The sequence below is a fragment of the Anoplophora glabripennis genome, unplaced genomic scaffold, assembly GCF_000390285.2.
Source record: "Anoplophora glabripennis isolate ALB-LARVAE unplaced genomic scaffold, Agla_2.0 scaffold47, whole genome shotgun sequence".
In the NCBI taxonomy this organism is placed as follows: domain Eukaryota; kingdom Metazoa; phylum Arthropoda; class Insecta; order Coleoptera; family Cerambycidae; genus Anoplophora; species Anoplophora glabripennis.
The window spans coordinates 1,593,165-1,618,632 of record NW_019416342.1 but is presented as its reverse complement, the minus strand read 5'-3'; the positions used below and the strand labels follow the sequence as shown (position 1 = coordinate 1,618,632).

The 25,468-nt window shown below is 31.5% G+C and overlaps 3 protein-coding genes across 5 annotated transcripts; 2 read left to right on the top strand and 1 right to left on the bottom strand.

The window, feature by feature from the left end:
* The first annotated feature begins 4,659 nt into the window (after window positions 1-4,659).
* On the top strand, window positions 4,660-15,208 carry LOC108906477 (ikaros family zinc finger protein). 2 transcript variants are annotated; one of them, XM_018709747.2, is made up of 4 exons: window positions 4,660-4,744; window positions 8,192-8,876; window positions 9,003-9,282; window positions 10,971-15,208. In XM_018709747.2, the coding sequence occupies exons 2-4, from the start codon at window positions 8,245-8,247 to the stop codon at window positions 11,676-11,678; spliced, it is 1,620 nt and encodes a 539-aa protein (XP_018565263.1). In that variant the 5' UTR covers window positions 4,660-4,744; window positions 8,192-8,244; the 3' UTR covers window positions 11,679-15,208. The 2 variants fall into 2 exon arrangements, with proteins under 2 accessions (XP_018565263.1, XP_018565264.1); XM_018709748.2 differs by lacking the exon at window positions 4,660-4,744 and adding an exon at window positions 5,012-5,275.
* A 1,321-nt stretch (window positions 15,209-16,529) lies between these two features.
* Window positions 16,530-18,295, top strand: LOC108906406 (nuclear pore complex protein Nup50). Its single transcript, XM_018709640.1, has 3 exons — window positions 16,530-16,865; window positions 16,959-17,616; window positions 17,680-18,295. The coding sequence occupies exons 1-3, from the start codon at window positions 16,704-16,706 to the stop codon at window positions 18,231-18,233; spliced, it is 1,374 nt and encodes a 457-aa protein (XP_018565156.1). The 5' UTR covers window positions 16,530-16,703; the 3' UTR covers window positions 18,234-18,295.
* A 2,455-nt stretch (window positions 18,296-20,750) lies between these two features.
* On the bottom strand, window positions 20,751-24,148 carry LOC108906405 (protein lin-9 homolog). Of its 2 annotated transcripts, none has more exons than XM_018709639.1 (2): window positions 24,052-24,148; window positions 20,751-22,850 (listed from the first exon to the last, which is right to left on the bottom strand). In XM_018709639.1, the coding sequence occupies exon 2, from the start codon at window positions 22,804-22,806 to the stop codon at window positions 21,037-21,039; it is 1,770 nt and encodes a 589-aa protein (XP_018565155.1). In that variant the 5' UTR covers window positions 22,807-22,850; window positions 24,052-24,148; the 3' UTR covers window positions 20,751-21,036. The 2 variants fall into 2 exon arrangements, with proteins under 2 accessions (XP_018565155.1, XP_018565154.1); XM_018709638.1 differs by lacking the exon at window positions 24,052-24,148 and adding an exon at window positions 23,202-23,411.
* Between the last annotated feature and the right edge of the window lie 1,320 nt (window positions 24,149-25,468).

The window sequence follows — 25,468 nt, the reverse complement described above, 5'->3', positions numbered from 1 at the left end:
CCCTAAAGTATATTTTGATGATAAAGGAGGTGATTATTTTGTTTACTCAGCTGGCAAGGCTATGAATAAGAATATCTAATACAATTTTTATAGGCAAAATATTAGGTTACTCTCATTTTTTAAATTAAGGGAATAAAGGGATTTAAGGGATTTAAGTATAAATTAATTCCCACATACCCTGTCACCTGATTGACTGTAATTAATTAAATAAATAATGAGCTAAAATTCCTCAAGGAAGGGAGGGTCAAGTTTTCTTTGAACCCCACTGTATATCTATTTTATCGCCATTTTAATGTTTCTGATGAGAGTACGTAATTCATCTTTAGACATAGGAAATAGAGTTTCACCAATCAATAACAGACATAAATATTGACTGGCGAACTTAATGACCTTTCAAAATATTTGCACATTAACAACTACTACCAGGTGCTGCTCTCTGCAGAAAACTAATTTCCGGTGTTAAAAAATAAGTAAGTATATCCGTTCCCTTAATTACGAAAATAGAATACTTGTAACCTTTAGAGAACGACTTCATTCATAGACAATTCCGTACGTAGAGGCGGGAAAGAAGATGATAAAAATAAGATTAATAAATAGATAAAGGAGAAAACTAAATTACTTACCTCTTGTCCCTTGAACTTTGCTATAATGAGAAATAGTACGCAATGAATGATTTACGGGGTATCAGTATCAAAAAATATATAAATTTTTAATCTTGATTTGAATTGAGTAATACGTTTTAATGTAAAGTAAAAAATTAGAATGCAAACGTATTTAAAAAAAGACAAATTTCATAGACACTCATACAAAAATATGGCATATACAATAAGAATTAAGAGTATCCAGGACCTACCATACTTATACAACCCACAATACAGATGTGTATCGTCAATTCCTAATAGACGGCGTAAAAAATGTGTACTGGCTGCAAGAATAAAACGGTTTCCTTGTCGAAATTTAAGAATTTTGTTTCATACAAACATTTGCCCTCAAAAGAAAATATTGAAACAAAATTTTATGCCAACAAATATGCAACATATAACGCGAAAAAATTAAGTCAGCTCAAACCGATGGAAAAAAACTGGAAAGACGAATTTTATTTTGAATTAAAATTATTTCAAATTTTTTACAATGTTTTTATTGTTTTGGTACAAATTCGCAATTTGTAAATATGATAAATTTAGATTCCTAAATTCAGATGATTCTGCGGATATCCTTTATTTAAACTTTAACACCCTGTATCTCAAGTTGAAGGCTTCAAGGCAAATATCGAAATAAGAAAATACTCTTAAATTTGGATAAAGAAAAAGCTGCTATAGGTATACTTTTGACACGTTGTATAATTCTAAATTTATTTACTACATTACTAGATACTGGAACACTTCTTTGAAATACCTGAGAACAGACACTTTATTTTGTAAAAGATAAGCCCATTCCAAAAGGCAGTTTTTAAATGTATCTCTCCTTTAAAAATTTGTAATAATATACACGAGAAAACGGAAATTATTCAATATTTGAATTCTTATAAATTTCATGGGCGTAGCTAAGGGGGGCAGGAGTGCGCACGGCCCACCCCAGAAAGCCCGGTGCCCACTCCAGAAAAAAAGATCTATTATTATTTATGTATTTTTGTCATACTGGTATGTCGGTGACTGCGTGACCTTTTTTTATTATTTAGAATCAAATCAAAACGTATTCAAATTTTATATCTGTATGTATTGCAAGAGTTTTTTTTAAGAAGCAAAAATTGTAGCTACGCCCATGATAGATTTCTCCAAAAATAAAAACATTCATTTTAAAAGTATGTATAGGTATAGACTTTCCTATTGAACAACCAAGAAGTTGACAGTATGTACCTGGTTTGGTCGCTGACGCAACAACTCGGCATTGAAATATTTGGAAAACTTTGTTCCCATATTTATTTAGTCATACCCATATACAGGTCTAGTCGAACTAAACGTGGAGGTGGTACAAATGTATACGCCCAGTTGAAGAATGAGAGCGCGGGCAAACGAAATACAAACACAGCTGCATTGGGCCACTGGGCAATAAATCTCAGCTGTTGACAAGTGGTTGACAAATTGCCTGGTAGTGCAGTGCAGCAATGCGGAATTTGGTGGGATTCAGGTAATTTTAATTTATTATAGGCACCTTCTATTAATCATTGATATTACAATTGCGAAAGGGAGAAATAATATTATTACAACATGGCATTTTGGAGACCTTTTCAAGCGGAACAAAACGAAATTTACCATCATTATAATAAAATTGTTTTGAGGACTTAAATAATTAAAATATGTTATTGGCCAAATGAACATATAATAAAAATTTTCTACAAATTATTCAATTTTTTTACCTTTAGTAGAACACTTTTTTAGGGACGTCTATGAAAGTCATTAAATTTTATTGCCAGGCGTTTTTTTACATATTCAACTGACTTCGGAAAGACTTTACCTGTATTAACATATTTAGATTGATAATTACTACACAAGTTTTTGATTTTAATAATTATGCACAAGTGCGTAGCTAGGGGGGTAGGGGTGGGACCGCCCCCCCCCCCCCTAGGGAGCCTGGTGCCCTTCCCTGAAAAAAAACGATCTAATAATATCATCGTTTTGGTCGAACTAAGCCGACTGACCATCTGATCCCTCAACCCTCAATACCCACGAAAAAATTCTACCTACGCCTATGATTATGCAAGACGATCATAATATTGCTGCATCTTTCGATAACATGAAATGATTAAAATTGCATATCTGTGTTTACTTTAAACGGTACAAATTTTACAAGATTCCGTACAAAATAAATATGTAAGTACTGTCAAATCAGCAAAAATTATTTAAATAACTTCATATCTGCTGATAATAATTAAATTTTACTTGAATGTCAGATAGGCAATCTTGTTTTCGTACCGTGCAAACAAGAGGTGTGCGTGTACCGCTACTGTTGCTCGCGTATGAATTCTGCGGTAACGCTTCGTAAACAGTAAAGCCTAAAACAGGATAATAGAAGCGCTAGAAGCGAAACAAAACAAATACCTAATGTAATAAGCGTACCGGCGGCACCTGCTTGTTACATGGAATCGAAACGTAGCGACAAGAAACCCAAAAGTGCGATTTCGCCATGCCAACTCTCAACGTCTCTCTCTAGTCTCTACCCAGTTAATAAAACCACAAGGCACGATTGCTCCACACTCCACGACTCGTTTCTATCCCAGTCCTGTTTAGAGGTGTGCGTGGTTAAGGACGGCTTCGTTAATTGCGATTTATTTTAAAATATCGCACAGTAATAAACGCAATTTATTACGAAATCTCATGGATGTCATCTGATTTCATTCCCTATTTTTGTTTGCTGTTTTGAGTGGCATTTTGATTTAATAATAAGGATTGGTGAAATAAAATCGCGCTCATCTTTAAACGCAACGCAGGGGCGGGCTTAAAATATATAGCCTTATTCTTTCCCAATTTTCAATATAAATTCAACTGCCTAATCAAAAATTTATTTTTTTTATCTTTTCCAGTTACAGTGTAAAATCAATTTTTTGACAGTTCTGATGGTAAAAAAAAATTGGATTAAAATAAAATCTACTCTGTATGTACTTTTGGTACAGAATGGATTGGAAATATTAGTTTTTTAGTGCCTCAAATTATTTAAATGATATTTACAATTCGCTATAACCTAGAAAAATTTTTTGCGTTCCATTAATATATTTATATGCAAATGTGTATAATCATATGTTTTTATTCGGGGTGTTCATATTAAATCCAGAACAGGCAAAGGTATATGTGTCACTTACAATATTTCATTTGAACTTTTAATTGCGTTTTGGGTTTTACCTTATCTACTGTTTATTGAAATTTTGTACACTACAGTATAAATAATTTCAATCATTCCTTCAAAGTAATTTATTAAATTTAAATTGCTTTTTAGAAACATGATACATACATATACATATACCTGCGTAGTCAAAATCTTCAACTTCCATCTTGTTGCCATATGTTCATAATTCATAAATGGACATAGTATACAGAATTTTATCTAAATATATGTCATATCTTCAAGACGTTATTCCTTGGGTCATTTTAGACCAAAAAGCATTAAATCCACTTTTCGAGATGCAGGGCAAGTTGACGAAATCTCATAAATACGAAATAACATTTTATAATATATCTCTGAAGATATTTGACTTAGATGAAACATGAAACTTCGGCTAATTATATAGTATCTAATTAAGTATATTTAATAATTACTATACAGTTCTGCCAATCACAGGCAAAGATACTAAAAGGCATTGTCACTAAGAACTCTAGAATCTCAACATTTTTAAATATTTTGGTAATTATATGGTTCTAGGCCATTATTTCGTAAAACTTTTTAGTTTACAACAAGAACTTAGAAAACACTCTGTATAATAACGTATAAGTGACGTATTTTATTACAACACTATCGCTGAGGAGGATTTTTACATAGCTTACTGTTTTTTCAGATTCGTGTAATATGTTTTTAATTTCGAACCAACATTGCTTTGTGTTAAAAAACCATTAAAATCATCCACATGCGACAATACCTCGTGTTGTTCAAAACGTATTAATTGTCCCGTGTGCAATTAGCTGAGTACGGCCCTGCTTATTCACAATCCCACTTCCATGGCAGGTCAAACCTGGAATGGATGAAAAGCGGTCAACAGTGTACAGGTGTTTTTAAATGTAGTTTATAGTGTCGAGAATTTTTAGTTTAATTATACGTAAGTTTCAATTTATTTACCATTATTACAGGTGCATACACAGGGTTACAGTTTAGCAACAGTATTTGGAGGTTAGAACTTTGAATTATCGTTTTAATTTGTTGATATCTAGTGCATAAACTGAGTGCAGTGGACTCAATCGGGACGTCTGGTTTGCGGTCCTCATTTCCCAAATATAACGTTACTTTTATACTGTTGACGTGTTGGCGATACCATACCTATATTGTTTTATCTGGTTTTGTGCAAATTTATTTTATCAATAATGTATCAGTCAGTCAAATGTTAGTTGAGTGTGTTATTATTTGTTTGTGATGTAATAGTTCCACGCACCAGGCTAACAAATTGTTAAACTTAGTTTCGAAAGTGCTTGTAAAAGAAAATAGGTTACTTGGTTTGCAGTTTTGCTCTATGGATTTTGTAATAATCTGCCAAAGTGCCTACCACTAATACCACCTAAATTAAAATTGTGAACATCCTGTTTGTGTATTCGGTAACTCCTCTTGTTAGGTCCATTATTTGTTTAATTTGTAGGTAGGTACTTAACATCGCATTTGAATTTGGAACTAATCTAATGAATGTACTAATGTCACCGTTCCTTTTGAGGATCTGGGTTAGTGGTCAAAGAGGCAGTCACCCAATGTTTTAATGGGAATTATTGTCCATCGGCTGCTGTGCGTTCAAAAACTTTTTTTCTATTTAGATATGTTTTTGTTTTGATAAATCAGACACGGCTACGTGATTTTGTATTAAGTATAGGAAAAATATTTACGTAGTTTAAGGACGATTATGATTCACTATCTATTATGCTGTTACTCAAATTATATAGTACCTAAACAGATCCTTATATTTTTTAAATGCCTGGGCTACTTGAAACGGTTAATGAGACTTGTTACTATTAGTCACAAGAAACTTTAAATACATGTAAACTACCGGGTACTTACACATAATAGGTATATTTTCATGAATAATTTTGTGCGTTGCTATTTTATTTATTTTAACCGCAAATAATAAATATGGTCATTTTTATTTACAAAGAAATCGTCAATTCTTAGATCTCCTTTGAGCGGGAAAGAAGCAATCATTCGCGATAGAACCACTGAATATGCATTTGTGTTGTGTCTATAATGACTCTAATGTTTATAGAAATCTTAGCTCAACACTAAAATACGACTCAACTGTTATCCTGCGTACTAAAACCGCTTTCACTTGGCAAAATGTCGCATAAAATAAATTGCATTGTGATCTTGCAAGCTGCAAATTGCTTTTGCTTATTTTATTGTATGAAATAAATTTTAAATGAATCATTCCTCATTTTATGCTTCAACGGGAATTTAAACTGATGGTCAAAACCAGCGTTTCTATAACTTAATAAGTACCTACTAAAAAAGTGCAATTATTCCCGGTGAGGTTAGAATTATGTCATGCATACGAGGCTTATAAAATTCTAAAACAACAACGTAACAACGAATTTAAACAGTGATGAATTACGAAAACTTCATTAACATTGTGTGCGTACAGCTGAGGACAAAAAGAGATTTTTCAATTTAAGGGGATTTAAAAAAAGTACCGTGCCATAAACAAGTTAGGAGGGAATTTTTTATCCACCTTCGGTGGCGTATACAAAAGGAATTCGGGGTCCACTTAAATTTCGAAACTTTGAGTAAGGACCTCCCGACTTTTCGAAGTCTATACGCAGTACCAGGTACCAGATGCCATGGAATAATCTTATATTTTAAGAGTCAATATTTTAAGTAGGTACCGATTAAGACTTGGTTAAATAATCGGACGATTAGATTGTAAATTAGTTTGTATAGAATACAAATACATATTTATTCATAATCTAATCTGAAAATAATATGTAGTTATAATGCATAAATAAGTATAAAATTGAAGTAGGAACATACTACAAATTTTACTGGCCGCCCTAATATTTTGGTCGTAGGTACGGTCCTGATTTTACTGCTAAATAGGTTTTCGTAATTTCATCACCATGAAATTAAATCAAATTATTCCAAAATTTTAAAGTTCACTTTCTGAAGTGAATATGATATCTGTATCAAATTCATTCATTCATAGATTTACTAAAAATGTATTTAAAAACTTTTTAACCAAAACGAGGATATATAGAAAATGAGCTCAAAATAGACAATACTGACGTTTTTTTAAAAAACATAACTACAAAAAGAACTGCTGTTTCAAAGAAACTTTCAGTCGGCTCGTTTTGGCTACTAATGTAAAAAAAATATATATTATTTTTATAAATTTAAATTGTTTATAGCTATATGAGAAATTACAGTTATTTACAATTTTAAAAACCTACTGTTGATTGACATTAACTTTAATATGTGAAATTAAAATTAGGTTATGCATCATGTAAATAACAAATATATACATATATTAAATTGATCGAACAGTACAATGATTGTAATTGGTACGTTTTATAAAAAAAATATGTTCAACGTTGAATAAAAATTTGTAAACATGTATCAACTTACCTACCACTCGACATGGAATTAGAATTAGTACACTACCAGCCATCCGATATCTTCAATGTTTTATTGCATTTATGAAGAATAAAACTTATTAAAAAGTTTATAATGTTACTCATTATGCGATATTAACTAAAACACAACTTATAAATTATAAATTTCAATCTTTGAGCATTTCAATATACCTACACAGCACCAACCTAATAGAAATAAATCACACTTTTTGTTTTCCATAGCCCACTAAACACAAGAAATAACTAAATAACGAGATCTGGGACCTGTTTTTTATAAGTGCTTTTCAACTCTTCACACTTTTCTAGCTATTTTCTGTTTCCAAAATTAATATTCAAAAAACAGTTGGTAATCTGCACATTGAAAATGACTACCTGAAACTACTTAAAATTCATAACGTTTTTGTAAAGTACATTTTTTTTTAAACAGAATTATTATTCGCTTTTCTACATTTGTAAAATGAAAAGCGGAAAGTTGAAAAGAACTTTCAAAAAATAGGCCCCTGTTTTACTGTTTGAAAACTTTGTATTACGGCAGTTAAATCAATTCACGCGGCACGTTTACAGAGTGTACACATGTAATACCGAAATTGGTATACAGACTGTACACATGTAAAACCGAAATTGGAAAATTCATATTGTAATTTTAAAATATTTGTTTTTAATTAATTAATGAATTTTAATTTGTCGACAAATTGAAATAATTATTTTTCTGTTCCTCTAGAGATGGAAAAGTTTCGGTTCTTTAAAATAATTGAACCAAACTTCAAAAATTTAAGCCGAAAGCAGATTGCCTTTTAAATTTTTCTGTAGAGAAAGCAGTTGATTTTCTCTACTGGTTTCATTCTATCTATGTATAAAACCTAGAGATAGGCATCAAATAAAGATTGAAATTTGCAATTTTTTATGAAATTATACCTTGTTTATTTAAAAATCTTTCTTTTTAGGTGTTAATGGAATCGCTAACTAACTCACATACCTTTGACGACCCGCGGTGATCATGGCTGACACTGCTGCTGAAAATGAGGCAGATTCAGGCAGTGGTGTAGCAACGATGCAAGCAACACCTGATGGACCATCAGTACCAGAGGAAGATGCAGAACACAACGAGGCCGAAAGAGTGACTGGCTCAAGTACCAATTACGATTCCAGTGAAGGAACCAATAAATGCCCCAGATGTGATTTTGAGGCAAGCACCCAAGCAATTCTAACCGCTCACATTACTCAAACGCATAGTACAAACGAAGTAGAAATGGAGGTAGAAAACAATAACCCGCCCCCCGATCGGGTACATCGAAAGATATTTGAGTGTGACGTTTGCAATATGAAGTTTTCTAATGGGGCTAACATGAGGAGGCACAAGATGAGGCACACGGGTGTGAAGCCTTATGAATGTAGGGTGTGCCAGAAGAGATTTTTCCGGAAAGATCACCTTGCTGAGCACTTTACGACACACACGAAGACTCTACCGTATCATTGCCCGATTTGTAACAGAGGCTTTCAAAGGCAGATTGCGATGAGGGCGCACTTCCAAAATGAACACGTGGGACAGCACGATTTAGTTAAATCTTGTCCGTTGTGTAGTTATCGTGCTGGTTCTATGAAGAGCTTAAGAATACACTTCTTTAACAGGTACTTAATCATTTTAACCACATCTAAGTTTTGTATTGCTTTAATGAGCCACAGTGACGACTACTATGTCTTATTTTAACCCCAAGAATGGAATATTGTGATATTGTACATTTTCTTTATTTACAGACACGGAATTGATTTGGACAACCCAGGGCCCGCTGGTTCACAGGCATCTTTGCTAGCGGCAGCCGCCCAACAAAATTTTGCTATAGATGGCACGCTCAATTCTTTGAACCAATTGTCTAGTAGTTTGTCTGTCAGCGTCACTGGAGCGAATTATAGTGACTCGGGTGATTCCACGGGTGCGCGCTCAACTGATAACGCTACGCCGCCAATGCATTTCCTTACACCACATGTGGAAATATCTATGGCAGACGCGCCGGTACCTGTTTTTTCTCCAACTCCTGTAAGTACAAATAAAGTATTTAATTGTGCTTGGTACATGATGTACCAAAATTCCGTTTATGTGGAAGTACCACAGATTCATAAGGTGAAAATAAAATTATTTAACTAAAAGTTCCTCTATTTAAAGTTGTCTCGATTAAATGCTGCGAAAAAGACAAACAATAGAGGCGACTTTATCTGCAGAAACTTCTTTACAAAATAGGGACTAATTTGAAAAACGTTCATGATCTCGATTGGGTAAACGAAGCAATTCTGGCTAGAGGTACATTTAGTTCAATTTAATTTATTTTGGAAGAATTTTTGGTAGTTCCATGAACATAGAATGTTGGGTGTAGAATTTTTTGTTACAAATGTTTCTACAGTGGCGGCTCGTCAGGTGACGCAAGTGACGCACCGCTTCACCTAAAATTTCCGTTTGGTTGTGCAATTTAAAATTATTTTTAATTTTATATAAATTTTATAATTTAGGTATAATTCTATATTGAAAATGTATTGTGTTTGTTTATTTAATACGCAAAAATAAACAGAATAGTTGCACGGTGAACGCCTTCTAAAAAAACATTGCCTTCGTTGAGCGCGAACGTCAACCTCGTACCATACAACAACGTATAGTATGCGCAAGTGACGCAGATCGAAACAATCTGAATTCTGCTTTTCTTCAAAGCATTGTTTACGGCCGTTGTCATGGCAACGAGGCGGCCAATAAACTGCGGCATGGGGGAACCAGTGACGCGGATATTGAAGCGGCACTCTAGCATTGTCATCGCCCAGTGCACGATTATAACGGTTCTTAGTTAATATTTGCTTTGTATAATAATTGTAGAAATGTTTCTTATGTATGATCCAGTATGTATTTTATTGGAAACGCCATTTTCCAGATAGAAAATTGAGGACAAAAAGGATTTTTTAAATTGCGAGAGACCTGTGCCTTATTCTCTCGATATGGAAAAAAGGAGAAGTCAAAAAACAATGTGTACGTTCGGAAATTTTGGAATGAATGGTATTTGGAGAATAAGAGTGGTTGTGTGGAAGTGTTTATTTAAAAAAACTTTTCTGGTATGCCTTGTTTAATTATGGCTGTAAAGTCGGGTGTGTGGAATAAGGAGAGACTTAACAATTTTGGGAACGTCGCTGTCGTAAACACAATGCTTATTTAGAACATACATGATTGTACGGTGTGCGTTACTGTTTACAGAAGTCCACAAGCCGAACTCTTTTCTATTTTTTATAAAATCTAAATGAAAATCCTTCTCATGAACGTTAACTTTTCGGTAATATTGCAAATGCAACTAAAAATTTCCAGATTCATTTAAAACCGTTTGACCTTGAAAATTTTAAAATTTTTGCCTGAAGTGCTGTTTTTTTTTTCTTTTTAATCAGTCAATGAATATGCTTCACCTATTTTCAATGTCACGAGCCGCCACAGTGTTTCTATAAAAATTTTCTTCATCACAAAACATAAAAACTAAACTAATATTTTCAGAAGCCCGATAATTTTCAAAAAGACAGTAATAAAATTGAACATAATACAATGAAATGTTTGTTAGAGGTATAAGACAAATAATTAATCTATAGAGAAATAAGTTTTGTGAATTATTTAAAAATAGAAACTTCTAATATACATGCTAAAATGAAACCTTTGGATATTTTGAAAGACAGAATTATTTTAAGAAATAAATAATATTTAAGGGTGATCAACAAAGTGCCAGTCAACCCGTCCAAAGTGGAGATTCGTCTCAGCGATTAAACGGAGAATGTCCTAATTCTCCGCAGTCGGCCGATTCTAACTCAAATGCTCCCTCAAGCAGCCACATTCAGCCAAGCTCTCTCAGAATAGACCAAGAAACTAGTATTACCCCGTCCATATCTCTAATTCCTATTAAGCAGGAACCCGGAGAAGAGTACGATATTTCTAAACGAAATGGACCAGTAAATTTAAGCACATCGCCTTCTGGTAGTGTACAAATGCAAACAGCAACTTCAAGTAGTCTTAGTTCTTTAATTAAAGTGTCACCGCTGAAAAGTTTACTTAGAGACGATTTGAAAAGAAAAATTATTACAAGAAATAACTCGTCAGCACGAGGTAGGTCGACAGCATCGCCTAATGCCAATTCAGAGCACTCTCCGAGCGATGCTGCTACTACAACCAATGGTACTATAACTTCAACAGGTCCCGAACAACCGTCGGACTCTTCTTTATGGAGGACTATGGGTAAACGTTCTTTAAGTGGCTTACAATGTATATTTTGTGGTATAGGTTTTCCTGATCAAACACTTTATTTCTTGCACAAGGGTTGCCACTCTGATGCAAATCCTTGGAAATGTAATATTTGTGGAGAGCAATGTTGTAATGTGTACGAATTTAATTCACATCTTTTAAGCAAAAGCCATCAGTAGATATTTCATTAGCGTACTATTCTATTAAAAATTATATTTACTTTATACTAATCGCCGGTTTATGAATCGGTACAGAAATCTGTAATTGAGTTGGTGTTTTTTCGATTATTATGGTGATGCTCACTATAACTAAATTTAAAACAATATTTTGGGGCCTTGTGTATTTACATACAACCTATAGAATGTTATATTGCATGTTGTAACAACATATAAATAAATATATTTTATGTATAAAATATGCCACGAAATGGTTTAGAAAAATTCAGTTTAAGAAATACCTGTAGGCAATCACAAAACATCCAATGGTGGTTAAATGAAATAAAATAACTTGATATGAATAAAAATAATTATTGTAACGTAACTACCAGTTGCAGTTGGTAAAAATTTAAATGGTTATATTAAAAATGAGGCGTGGAAGAGCCCATTCGGTTTTTGGGGAACGATTTTTAGACGCACATGGAGAATTTTTGTACTGAAAATATTTCAAACGAAATATGGAAAATAAAATATTTAAATAGGTATAGCTTTTCCTAAGGTCTCAGAAAAGGTTGTACATTCATATTATAAGATCAGGTATATATATGCTCAATTGTTTTTGATATCTTAAGGAAAACTATATATCCTAATTTAATTTTTTATTCTATAAATTTCATTTGAATTTTTTTTATCATGAAAACTCTCCGTGACCATAGAAATAATTTCCTAGAAAGTGATGTGGGTTTCACATTTCACTATCAAAATATAATCACTTTAATTTTTAGAAAACTGCCACTGATATAAACTTATTTTATATCTGGCAAGATTCTTTGTTTTGTAAGTTGCAAATGGAGTAATCAAAAAATGGAATTTTGGATAAAGGATTAATGAATGGTTTATTGTTTTGGACATTTTTCAAATCAGTCTATGTACAAATTTTTATTATGCCCATATCAAATTTCTCATAAAATTATATATTTTTATCCCAGCGTTTATGAGAGATGTACAAATACTAAGTGCCATTTTTCTGATAAAAATAAATAAAATAAAATTCAGTTCTTGTAACCACTTTGTATAGAAACTATTTTTGTTTGTGCCTCATTTTTTTCACATGGCAAAATACCCAAATAAACAGAAAAAACTAAGATTATGCCACAAACAAATTTGTTGCAGGTAATTAAGTGAAATAAATATTTTAAAAAATTCATAGCCACTATTGGATGTTTAAATTGATCTGGAATCAATGAGAGGATATTGCATGTCATTCTAGAAATTTACTTTCTATGTAAATTATATTTGATAAATGAATATAATTATTTTGAAAAATTAGAGATATACAGGGTGGTTCGTAAATGATCCCAAAATATGATGTTTTAACGTAATTTTCCAAGTTGCTTCGTTTTGGTGCTAAATGGTAAATAAATGGCTAAATGGTATTAAACTTAGTAAAAAATTGTTGTATTTTTCCATATAATTTTAAATTGTTTTGATTCATTTAATTGAAATTTAAAGTGCTAGTGCTGGTACTTTATATAGATGTGACTCTGAAATAGTAATACTGCAATCAACAACCATTTGGGAGCAAAACCTCTATTGCCAACCTTGAAATGTAAGATTGAATTTTCAATATATTTTCGTGCAATAAATTTCACATAACCTAATATTTTGGTCTTTAGATATTACAGTAATTAAATTTTGACATTCTTTGTATATAAATGGCACAAACTAACTTATGTTAAATTTATTTCCCTAGCGATTTTAGTAGTCATTGCAGTCAAGTCATTGCATTATCGCCTATATTATGGCCCTATTTAGAAATAAACTATTTTTTCCCCTACTTTAAGATCATCTAGCGGCTAAACCAAGCAATTTGGTATAAAAGTAAATTGCGATAAAAACCTATCCTGCCGTGTCGGTTCATTTACAAATTACCCTTTGGACCACCATACAAAATTAACTTTGTAAAATTATACGAAACTTTTTATATAAACTATTATAGTTATATATATTTCACATTCCAATTTTTTATTTTTATACAAAAACTATAGATTGATAAAAATTCTTTATATATTTATGACCGTACTCAATTTTAGTGATTTATATGAGAATATTCAATCAGATATTCTTTGAAATGATAACAGTAACATTTTTCTGGTAAGGATTGTCTGTGAAGTAAAAATTATTTTAAAATAATTTGGATACATAATTTGCATTTTATATTTGTTACAACTAATAATTTTATAAATTGATTGGATTTTCAGATATTTATTCAGTAATCAATACTACTGAAAATGTTATGACTATCCTAAACACATTTTCGTTAGAATTATAGTTGTTGTCGTAAAAACTTTATGAAGAAAAATTAAATCAAAACCAATTGTGATAAATTATTGTTGACAATTTAATTCTTGTTAAATATTTATATGGACAATGTATATACTACATTTTGAATTACATACCTTTTTTGTTAATGATAATTATATTAAGAATAATTACACATGCATTTTTAAAGAAACCATTTCAAAAGGTGAAGTAGGCTTTTTAATAACTATAGAATCAACACTATTTACTTTCAACTGTTCAACTCTCAGTGGTCAATTTTTTAATGTCTACTTTGTTAAATGCTAAACTAATTCTAATTTCACTTTAATAAAATTATTATTAATTATTATCGTATGGTTTGTAAATGTGGTGTTGATTTTATAGATCTTAAATTTTTGTTTAAATAAGTGCCTGCAAACATGCCTTGAAACAATCATTCTAATCTGAAATTTGCTCTAAAAAGTCCGTCCATTGTTGAAAAATAATATAGGTATATATTATATTTAAATATAAATATTTCATATTGCTAGATAATACATGTTTCTAGTATATAGTTAGAAGAGCAAAGTTTAAGGTTTGTTAATATCAAATAGGTTTAGTGATTTTTGTATACATTCCAATGAATATATTTTTCTTCAAAAAAAAAAATGTTAAAAATTGTGTAACACACAGACTTTGATAATTCAATTTTGTGCAATAATTTGCAGAGCTTATTTTTTTACACGTAGTTCTGCTGTAAATTATTTTCCTTAATTTCTAGACTGGCTGTTATAAACAGGATAAAGATATACTACTACTTTCATCATTTTTTTGTAATATAACTATATAATTTTATTCTTTGCCTTGTTAAGTATTAGTATATCTTATTAATGGAAATCATGTGTTGTAAATTTGTAATTAGTTCGATAGTCAGTGCTTAAAGAATGCAACTGATAACAGACATACATGATTTTGAGGCAGTCAGTCTTTCCCCATAAAATCAGCCTTCCTTATAGACAGTTTAATAAAAACTAAAGATTATGTTATTTATGTAATAATTAAGTTTACACACTAATATTTTATTTTTCAGTCAACTTTATTCCTAGAAATTATAAAAATGAACATTCCTTATTGGTCAATAGAAATGTGATTATAAAAAATGTACCTACTTTTTATATTTATTTTTATTTATACATTTTGTAAATCACATCTTGTTATTCTGGTGAGAGGGACAAATAAAGTAAGAGTTTTAATTTCTGCTTTTTTATTTTTTATTTATTCAGCGGAAAAAGTGAGGGCCTTTCATATTCTATGAAGACTTGGGTATAATTTTTAAAATATGCTGCTGGTGTTCATCGCTGTCAGAAAACGCTAGCTCACAATAGATCTTAGGATTTTCTGTCTATGATAATCGCCAGTAAAATTATCAAAAACCATACTTTTATTAGTGGAAAAAAAGAGATAGAGGGCTCATAGATAAGATCAACCATAATTTCTTAGTTAAAGATATTTTCCACGCGACATCCTCAAATATATTTGCAAAAGAAATGAATTTGTAGGTATAAAAAAATATTAATGGTGTGATGAATGGTGTATAACCTCGATTTGTTCCAAGCTATCTGAATTTATCCTACTAGTGAACATTTGTGTCATATCTGGTTATATCAGCTTATTTCTTAACCCTTGAAACTCCACAGTAGCAGTATCTAGAGGACTACGCACTTGGTAGTTAATGTAAAAGATCCAGTTAAATATGTGGCCCATTTCATAAAAATATTGTACCATTTACATCTAAATTTTTAAAGTACAAGATTTGCATTTCTTGAAAATATACCTATATATATAAGCTTGTAAATTCCAGTTCATTTGTTCAAGATCACAATTTTTTTTTTATTTGAAGTCCCCCAGTTATTTATAGAACACATTCAACTTTATGTAGATAGTAGATACATGTAATTATTTCGCAAAATAGCATTAACTCTTTTAATTTGGTTCAAATTTACATAATTTTTATACAAATTTGATGTAAATAATTGGTCTGTTCCAACAAGAGTCAGGGATTGGTTCCAAACCGTCAGAAATGTGCATCCAACTAATTATTGCGATATATTCACTGCAGACACATTTAGAATTTAGCTGGCCAAACATTTCGAACGGTTGGGAACCAATCTCTGACTCTTGTTGGAACAGACCTAATTAAAATATATAATTTTTTAAAAATCATTAGGTGCCAGATATTTTGTAATTTTTCAAGATTTTTGACGTTGTTAAGAAATAGTGAAATTTTTTAAACAAGGAACAAAGAACAAATACCAGTTCACAAAAGAGAGTAAAAATATTAAGCCTATTTGTAAACGTACATACAACTAATATAGAATAGAGGCCATTCTAATAAAAATCTAAGACTCAATTCGGAACGCATTCTGCAATGATATTTTTTTAGTAGGAGACGCATTCTTAAAAAAGGACTCAAAAGAGAAGAAGAAGCGTTCAATGTAGTGTTTTCATTAATTCCTATATTCATAATCATTTGTTCATTTTGTATTTGCTAATTTTGACATTTGACGGAACTCTTTTTTTTAGTTTTTGGCGGAATTGTGATTCTTGTTAAATAAATGTATTTAATGGTTACTAACAATTTTTTGTAGAATGTATTGCAGTATTTAATCATATAATATTGTTAACTAATGCATATTTCACATTGATACTAAAATTTTAACCTAAAAATTGTCTGTTTCCTATAATTCAATGGCAGGAAAACGAAGTGCTACTAGCGATTTAAATCATGATAATTGGGATCAAGATGACGACCCGGAAGATGCTGGTACATTTCAAAAAGCCCCAGAAGAGTCCTTAAAAAGAAGAATCATAAAAACTGCTAGGAGGAGAAATCCCATCTCTTCTGTTAGGGTATAATATAATTATGTACTATAATTGTTTTGAAATTCATAAGTATAATAATTATTTTATGTTAATTATTTTTATATTCTTAATATTTTTCAGGATGTAGAACCGGATTCCAAGGTTTCTCAAGTCTTCACAGGTTTCTCAGGCTTCTCAAAAACGACTGCACCTGCTACTACTCCTTCATTCTCGTTCTTATCAAGTATAACAAAACAAACTGAGAAACCCAATACTAACGGTACAGGTGGAAATGTAGAAAGTTCTGAAGCTGACAAAAATACTTCCACTTCGACTTGTGCCAACCAGACACCTCTTTTTACTGGTATAAAATCATCCATTCCAACAAATGACACGAAAGGAAAATCAAATGACTATTACTCAAAACTGAAAGGCTTGAATGAAAGTGTGTCAAATTGGATAAAAAAGCATGTTGATGCAAATCCACTCATCAATTTGCAACCTATATTTAAAGATTATGAACATTATTTCAATGAATTAGAGAAAGAAGAAGACAATAAAACAGAATCCAAAACTGACGACTCTAAACATACTGGGGGAAATGTTTCTTCGATGAGCAGTTTTGTGTTTAAGGCTACTACAAATATTCCTGATAGCACTACAGAAAAGACAGGGCAAGATTTAAATAAGGATACTCCTAAAGTCTCTTTTGGATCTTTGTCAACGGCTAATATAATTAGCGATACTATACCTAAGTTTGGCTTCAGTAGTACAGGGACCTCAAATACTTTTTCATTTGGTACGTCATTAAATACAAGAGATCCCAAAAATGATTGTATTTCAAATTCAATTTTATTTTTAGGAAATTCTACTTCTACATCTAAAAGTATTGTAACTCCGTCACTGTCCTTTGGAGGTAATTTGTCAACACCTAATAACACAGGTTTCAGCTTCACTAGTTCGACACCCTTCACATTTAACAATGTTTCACAACCTGCATCAACGAATGAATCCAAGAAACAGAAGGAATCGGAAGATGAAGATGATGAACCGCCTAAAGCCGAGTTTACTCCAGTGGTAGAAAAGGATCATATTTATACGACAAGATGTAAAGTATTTGTCAAGAAAGATGGCAATTTTGGTGATCGAGGTGTTGGTAATTTGTATCTCAAGCCTATCGAAAACAGCGAAAAAGTTCAATTTATCGTCAGGGCAGATACTAATTTAGGTAATTTATTATGTAACTTTATACTTTCTGCAAGCATCCCAACAAAAAGGATGGGAAAAAAAGATGTTATGCTAGTTTGTTTACCAACACCCGATTTCAAACCTGCCCCTGTGCCTATCTTGTTGAGAGTGAAGTCACCAGAGGAAGCCGATAAACTGCTAGAGATCTTGGAAAAGCATAAGAAATAGTAATTGTTAATCATTTAGTCTTATTTTATCAACACTGTGCTCAATAAAAATATTGTTTTTTATTTTCCTTTTCTTTCCAGTTTATAAAAGGTGAAGGCAAATATTAAAAAAGTGAGAGAAAACATAAATGTTTCTCATTTTTAGACAAATTATACAGGGTGTAACCTAAGTACATTAAAATATTTAAGGGGGGTATTCCTGAGTTAATTCTAAGAAAAAATATTATGTAAACATTTGTCCGGAAATGCTTTGAGATACAGGGTGTTGAAATTAAAATTTTATTTTCGATTTTTTAAATAACTTGCGAAAGATACATTTTTCTCACAAAATTTGGTAACCAGGTGTTTTTTGAGGTGAGCAATCATAATTTGGTATTAATTTTTGTGCAGCACTTAGAGGGCGCTACGTATGCTGTCATTAATTTTAATTTGCCATAACTTTTTTGATAGAATACTTCTGCGATTTTTTTATGAATAAACCATATTCCTACTCCTTTTGTAAACACAAAAGGTACACTTCTTTAACAACGCTAAAAGCCACAGTTTTCAAGAAATTTGCAAATTTCTAGAAAGATGCAATTTGCCGAGTCCCTTAGGCGTTAAATGAAATTGTTGAGAATTTCATGGTCAAAAGTAGGCTATGGATTCTTTGATGTGGAAGGCAGAAGCTTGTAATAATGTCGGGGGTAGCCACTTTTAGCAGCTGTTGTAAAAATGATTTTGTTTAATTTTAATTTCAACTCGCCCTGTATCTCAGAAATAAAGCATTTCCAGACAGGTTTATATAAAATTTTTTTTTAGAATTAACTCGGGAATATCCCCACTTAAATATTTTAACATATAGGTTACACCCTATACTATGTAAAAATATGTTAAAAAGAAAAAAGGTGATACAAAAATTTCATTGAATACCTTACATATTTTAAGATAAGATAAAGGTATCAGAATATTTATCATGTCTATTTGAGAATAGAAATGAAATTACATATTGCAATGGGAAATTGACCACTAGTGGAAATTAATGTAGTCATATCAATACATATAATAAAGCACGCGACATATACTGTTCTTTGAGGATGATTTCTCAAGACATCGAGAACTTTCATGAGGAAAACATTTTTTAAGTGTCGTTAGACCCTTTGAAATCCACCTAGTTATTTGAACTACTACCATCACACGTGAGAATAAAACATTATTAATGCTTTAATCTCCATCAATGCATAATTCGATAAGTTGTGTCAAAATTAAAACATTACAGTTTTAATTTCATTATGACAAATTAATTCTTAAAAATGCATATGAACAACCAAAACTCCAAATGAATATTATACTTTAAAAATTTACAGTAAATGTTAAAAAATATATCCGTTTTGGCAAATGTTGAAAATGAAGATAAGCGTAATATGATCGGAGTTTATTATACCTGTAACCGCAACTGTGCAAGAGCATGTCAGTTGTATTTGTATGAATATTCGGAAAAAAGATTAGATCAAAATTTGTTTGAATTAAATTAAAAACCTAGAAATAACTATGAGCACGGGAATAAAATTCTAATAATGTTTTATTGTAACTTGTGGTGGTAATAGTTTAAATAAGTAGGTGGATTACACATGGTCTAACGATGCTTAGAGTGTGCGATAATTCAAGAAACAGAAATCTAAAAAAAATTAGATAAATTTGGAACGAATACATTGAAGATGAATTTTTCGAGACAAAACGTCTGATAATGAATCTGATTCGGTTTGAGGCAGTACAGTATTGGGGGTCATGGAGACTCGCAAAAAATTTAATAAAATTTCCAGGGTCGTATTTCAAAAACTGAAGTTGGTTATGGTCCTGGAGAGATAAAATGTTACATATAAAAATTGATTACTGATACAGGACAAAAAGTTGCCATGAGTGAGTCTTCTTTTTTCAATATCATCTCAAACAAGGCTGAAATGAAACAAAAACGGATTCCCAAAATTTTGTTTTTCTTCAAATATTTCGAGAACTAATCATGTTAGCCTTGATTTTTTAGAGGTTGGTCCCCTGATCGTATCTCTTACCGTTTCCAAGATCCCTGTAGTGAGAAGCAAATTTGTAACAGCCTGTATATTTCATAATCAACCGAGATGTTATTTTATTTTCTACAATATTTTCATATTCTTCATGAAGTTACAGCATCATGTTAAAAAATGGAATATTAATATCAAATTAAATATTAAATAAGTGCAACTGCAAAAAAAAATAATTTTGCCGAAAATTAACAAAAATGGTTTGTATCAGATTATGAAACAATATATTTTAATTTTTTATTTTGCAAATTCTGTTTGTAATTTATTTGTAATGAAAGTACTCTTCGTGAACATAGATATCATCCCCTAAAAAGTGGTTAACAGTCCCATGCTTCGTTATCAAAACACCACTTTAATTTTCACCAGTCGCTGTTGCTTCGAAAATTTAACACTTGTTAGAATAAATAAAAGTTTTATGTCGAATATTTTATTGTTTTTCAAATATAAAATACTATTGTCTCTCAAAAACATAATAATATATACATTAATTAACACCTAGGAAATATACAAAATTACATAGCCACACGTTCAAAATAACAAGATGAATTGAATATAAAATAAATGAAGATGCATATGTAAATGTAGTGTTCACGATGGATCCAAAAGAATAAAAATATACTACAAAGTTTTTACTGACAATAAAGTTATATATTGCACAGAATCTTATGCTAAAAAGATTGTATAAATAAAAAACGCCAGACTCTACACATGATAAATTTACACTTTGAAAACACTCCCGAGACGGTATCATATTTTCGCCACCGTTCCAACTAACAGTTTGTCTAGATTCGTTTCAGTTAAACCGACCTCAATGTGTTTCATATGAACTTCTACGTTAGTTTGAAATACCTGCTGATTGCATGGACTCAACTTTCGTTTGATTTGTTCCATGGTTCCTTGTAACACCTGTAGCTCATAAGCGTTTTGATCCGAGTCAGACAGACTCTTTACTTGCAGTAAAAGAGCAGTTAAATCTGTGATCAGGTCCAGTATCGACTCATTTTGACAGGGGCCTTTGTCTGAAGCGATGATGGAATTATGTTTCTGCACTATGTCCGAGGCCTCTTCTCTACACTTTTCTCTGAGATGCGAAGGGGCTAGCATCGCAGCCACACTGGGCTCCGGAGCAATTTCATGGCAGTAAATCTGCATTTCGTCCAGATACACTTGTAAATCGTGATTTAACTTTTCTAAATCTATTAAAATACTAGCGTACCTTCTTTCGAAGTCCTCGGGAATCTCCTGGTCGAAGGAATTTAACTTTTCCGCTTCTGAATTCATACGCTTTAATAATTTAATTTTCGCCTTCTTGACCTGAAGGATTTTGGTAACCAGCACCATCTTTTCCAAAAGTTTTGCCGGGAAGCCGCCTATTTTACCTTCTGTGCTGGTTGGAAGAAACACCGGTTTATTCAACATGGACCCGGAAAGTAGTGGATCCTTCTTTAATTTCAGATTATTTAAAATGGGGCTCTTTATTACTGGCGAATATGGAGAAAGCCCGTTTCTAGGACGAAACTTATTCTGAAAACTCGATATGCAGATTGTCTCTGGGGGTTCGTTCGAGAGCACTTCATAATCTGGTACGGAATGTGTGCCTAATCCTTGTCGTTCAAATGTAATTCGGTATGTATTGTTGGATGTATCTACGGCATCAATATTACCCGTAAATAGACCATCTTGTGGTTTTCTCAGCCTGGCGGTAACTTTTGTACCAATAACAAGTTGCATCGGGACTTCTGGTGGTAAATCTTTAAAACTAGCTAGGTCCGTAGCTTTTCTTTGCTGTAGAGCTCGAATTTTCTTTCGTTTCTTCTCCAATTCTAGTCTCTCCTCATTAAAAAAAGACTGGGAGCATCTTCTTGGTTTTCCCATCATCCTACGAATTTTCGTCCACTCTATTCTTGTCAGCTCTCTGGTTTTAAGTTCGGGAAAGGATTCTTTTAGACATATACTAAAATCATTTTCACCAGCGAATAAACACCTGTCAATATTACTATAAAACCACTCGTAACAAACCCATTTATGAGCTTTTGGTAATTTCAATAAATTCCTCAACCGCAACCCAATTTTTTGGCCAATTTTTCTGTCAGGAGAATTTATAGGTGGTGGAGAATTTGATCTAATAGGCTTACTTTCTCTAGAGGGAGTCTTCTTAGGTGTGGATTTGATGTCATTCTTTTCAACCTTAACTTTTACTGGAGTGTGAACACGTTGTTTTTTTATCGGTGTAGCTTTTTGTTTCTTTGCTGACGGCACTCTGTGGTGAGGAGTATTTACAATATCATCATCAAAAAACAGTCGGTTCTTTTTCCTTATCCTAGCAGGCATACCTCTGGCATTTAAAACTTGTGTAGGTTGTGTGGGAGCAGGCCTAGGAGGAGGCTGTGTACCAACCCGCTGCAAACCCAAAGCTGCAGGGCCCAACGTTGGTAATTCTTCATCGATTTCCATGTCATGGCCATCCTCTTCATCTGTTATTTCTTGTTTTATCATTATATTACTCTCATTGGTCATTTTTATCCCGTTTTTAAACTGCAATAAGGCTGCTGCTGACTCACCTAAAAACATAAAGTACAAAATTTACAAAACACTATCTACTGGATTAAATTTAATTTTTATTTTATTAACTTTGATAACATCGACGTTCAGATGTTTGACAAGAAAAAAATTGAATTTTCTTCAAAAATTTGAATCGTGTAGATTTGAATTTGGCATAACACCATTTTCAAATTCAAACCTAACAATACACCAAAAACAAATGACGATATTTCAGAAATCAAGCACACAGCGAACCAAAAAATAACTCTAATGGATGCTATAAATAAACAGAATTCACCAATTTCGATTTTCATCGCCATTAAATATGAATTACAACCAAGCTCTTGCAAAAATTTACATGTTTCACTTATTTTCAAGTTGATCCGCCATATTGACGTCGTTTTCGAAGCATTATGGGTAATTCAACGCGCATAGCGCCACAACTACATATTTTGACAAAAAACGGTTTTGCGCCTTAAATAACGACTGTACGTTTGGTACCTAACACTTGCCATAATAAACATATGATAGCTTTGTTGCAATTTAAGAAAATATATTCATTAATAGGGAAAATTACTGAAATGAACAATTTAAATATTTGATTCGAAGGAGGCAACTGAGCATCCATATCAATGCGCAAACTCAAACCGTCTTTTTGCTGTTTGACAGACAGTAATTGCAGTTGGAAATAAATCGATCTTTTCTTTCAAGGAAAAATATTTACTTAAAAATCTTAATACTATTAATGCGCGCCCAGCAAATGTATATTCTATTACCTATACATAATAATTTTAAATTAAGTCGAATGAATCGTCAAAACGGTCAGAAATTAAACAATACGTGTACATAAAAATGCATTAAAAAAATGTTACGTTGGTCGCCCTCCAATTAAACGAGAATTTGAAATTTTGTAATAACATTTCATTATACGAGAGAAAAGCTTCCATTTTTATGCAAGTGAATGTTTTTAAAAATACGAAATACCTACATAACCTAAATTTTAAAAACTGATAAAGATTGAAAATATTCCGTCCATGTATTTAGTTTCTTGTTTCGATTTTGACTACATTGTTAACATATTTTAATAAATAATGCGATACTAATTTAAACAATAAGATGAACAATATAAAGGATTTGTAAGCTTATATGTGTACACTTTAAAACGTCGACAGCAAATCTATAGCAACTACAAATAAAAACAAAAAAATAAATTTTACTTACTTTAAATGTGTATTAAAGTATAACACTTTAAGGACTTTAAACATTTGTGTTTTTAAATATCTATTTGCTGCAAATAAATGAAAACAACTGATTTATAGTTTGGGTTTTTCAATTCATATTTTTTCTTGTTATCAGTTGGCCTCCCTGTGTTGAACAAATATAGCGGTAATTTTAAATTTCGTTCAGCAAACAGTGTGTTACTTTACGTTTACACAAAATATAATTTTTGTAACGCGTCATGTGATAGAAGATTAATTAACCCGAAAAAATATTATAATTTTTTGTCCCTATTTTAGAAAAGAAAATTATGTAATATAACAGTATGTAATGGTGGTTGCATAGCTAATGACTAGATTTATCCCTTACTTGACAATCCTGACATCCTAACTTAACACTACTGGTGATTTCAATAATCACTGATCGTTGTCACTAACTAGGTACAATCTCTAACCGTTTTTTGACTTATGGAATTACAATCGCCTTCAACGGCCATGCCATGGATCATTATATCTAGGTATCTTGAGCAACTGTTAGTTTTGTTCTGATGCACCTAATTTATAATATTCATTTTTATATCTATTATTATAGTCGAAAATATCTAAATACTACAATAAAATTTTAAAATTTTTCCGAATACTTATGGAATATTCATGTTATTTAGGTATCTATTATTTATTACATTTACTGTCTTTAGTATCCAGTTATAACATTTTGAGCAACAAATTAAGTCGTTTAGTGACTTAAAAAACAGTTTTGATGGAGTCGCATATATATTTTGAAAAAGAAAGGTCTTGCTTAAATACCACCTTAGCTCTGCCAGATGAAAATAAAATTGGAAAGAACAAAAGATAAACATTTGGAACACAAATTTAAAACCAAAGTAGAGCCATTATCAAATGTTCTACTGCTTTTATGTCAATCAGAAACGGCGATAAATAAAATTCAGAAATAGTGACAAACTTTAAGAAGTGGTTCCTCGTGTAAATATAACTACAAAAAAATAAATGAAATATTTTTTCTTATCACGACTTCTAGGAACGTAAAATTTAAACAAAAACGAACCAATAGCGTCGAAGTTACGAGAGATTTTAAGAGTTTTATGATTTCATTCGTTAAAAAAAAAACTATATGTATAGATATGCGTCTGCTTTAGACAATGGTATTTTACAGATTTAGATTTTTTTAGTTTTTTAGAGATTTTATTTATTTTTTAAAATATTTGTGTCAGTTGAACTTCATTTCATAAAGTTCATGAGAAAAAAATATGAGTATGTTAGGAATGCTTACGCATCTCAGCAATGCGCCATAGAAAAAAACAATGCAACTACTTTGCTTTAATTTCTACACAATTATGCAAATGTCTAATCTATTTGTCTTACCATTTTCTTAAATGCAAATTTGGGCAAAAATTATGCTA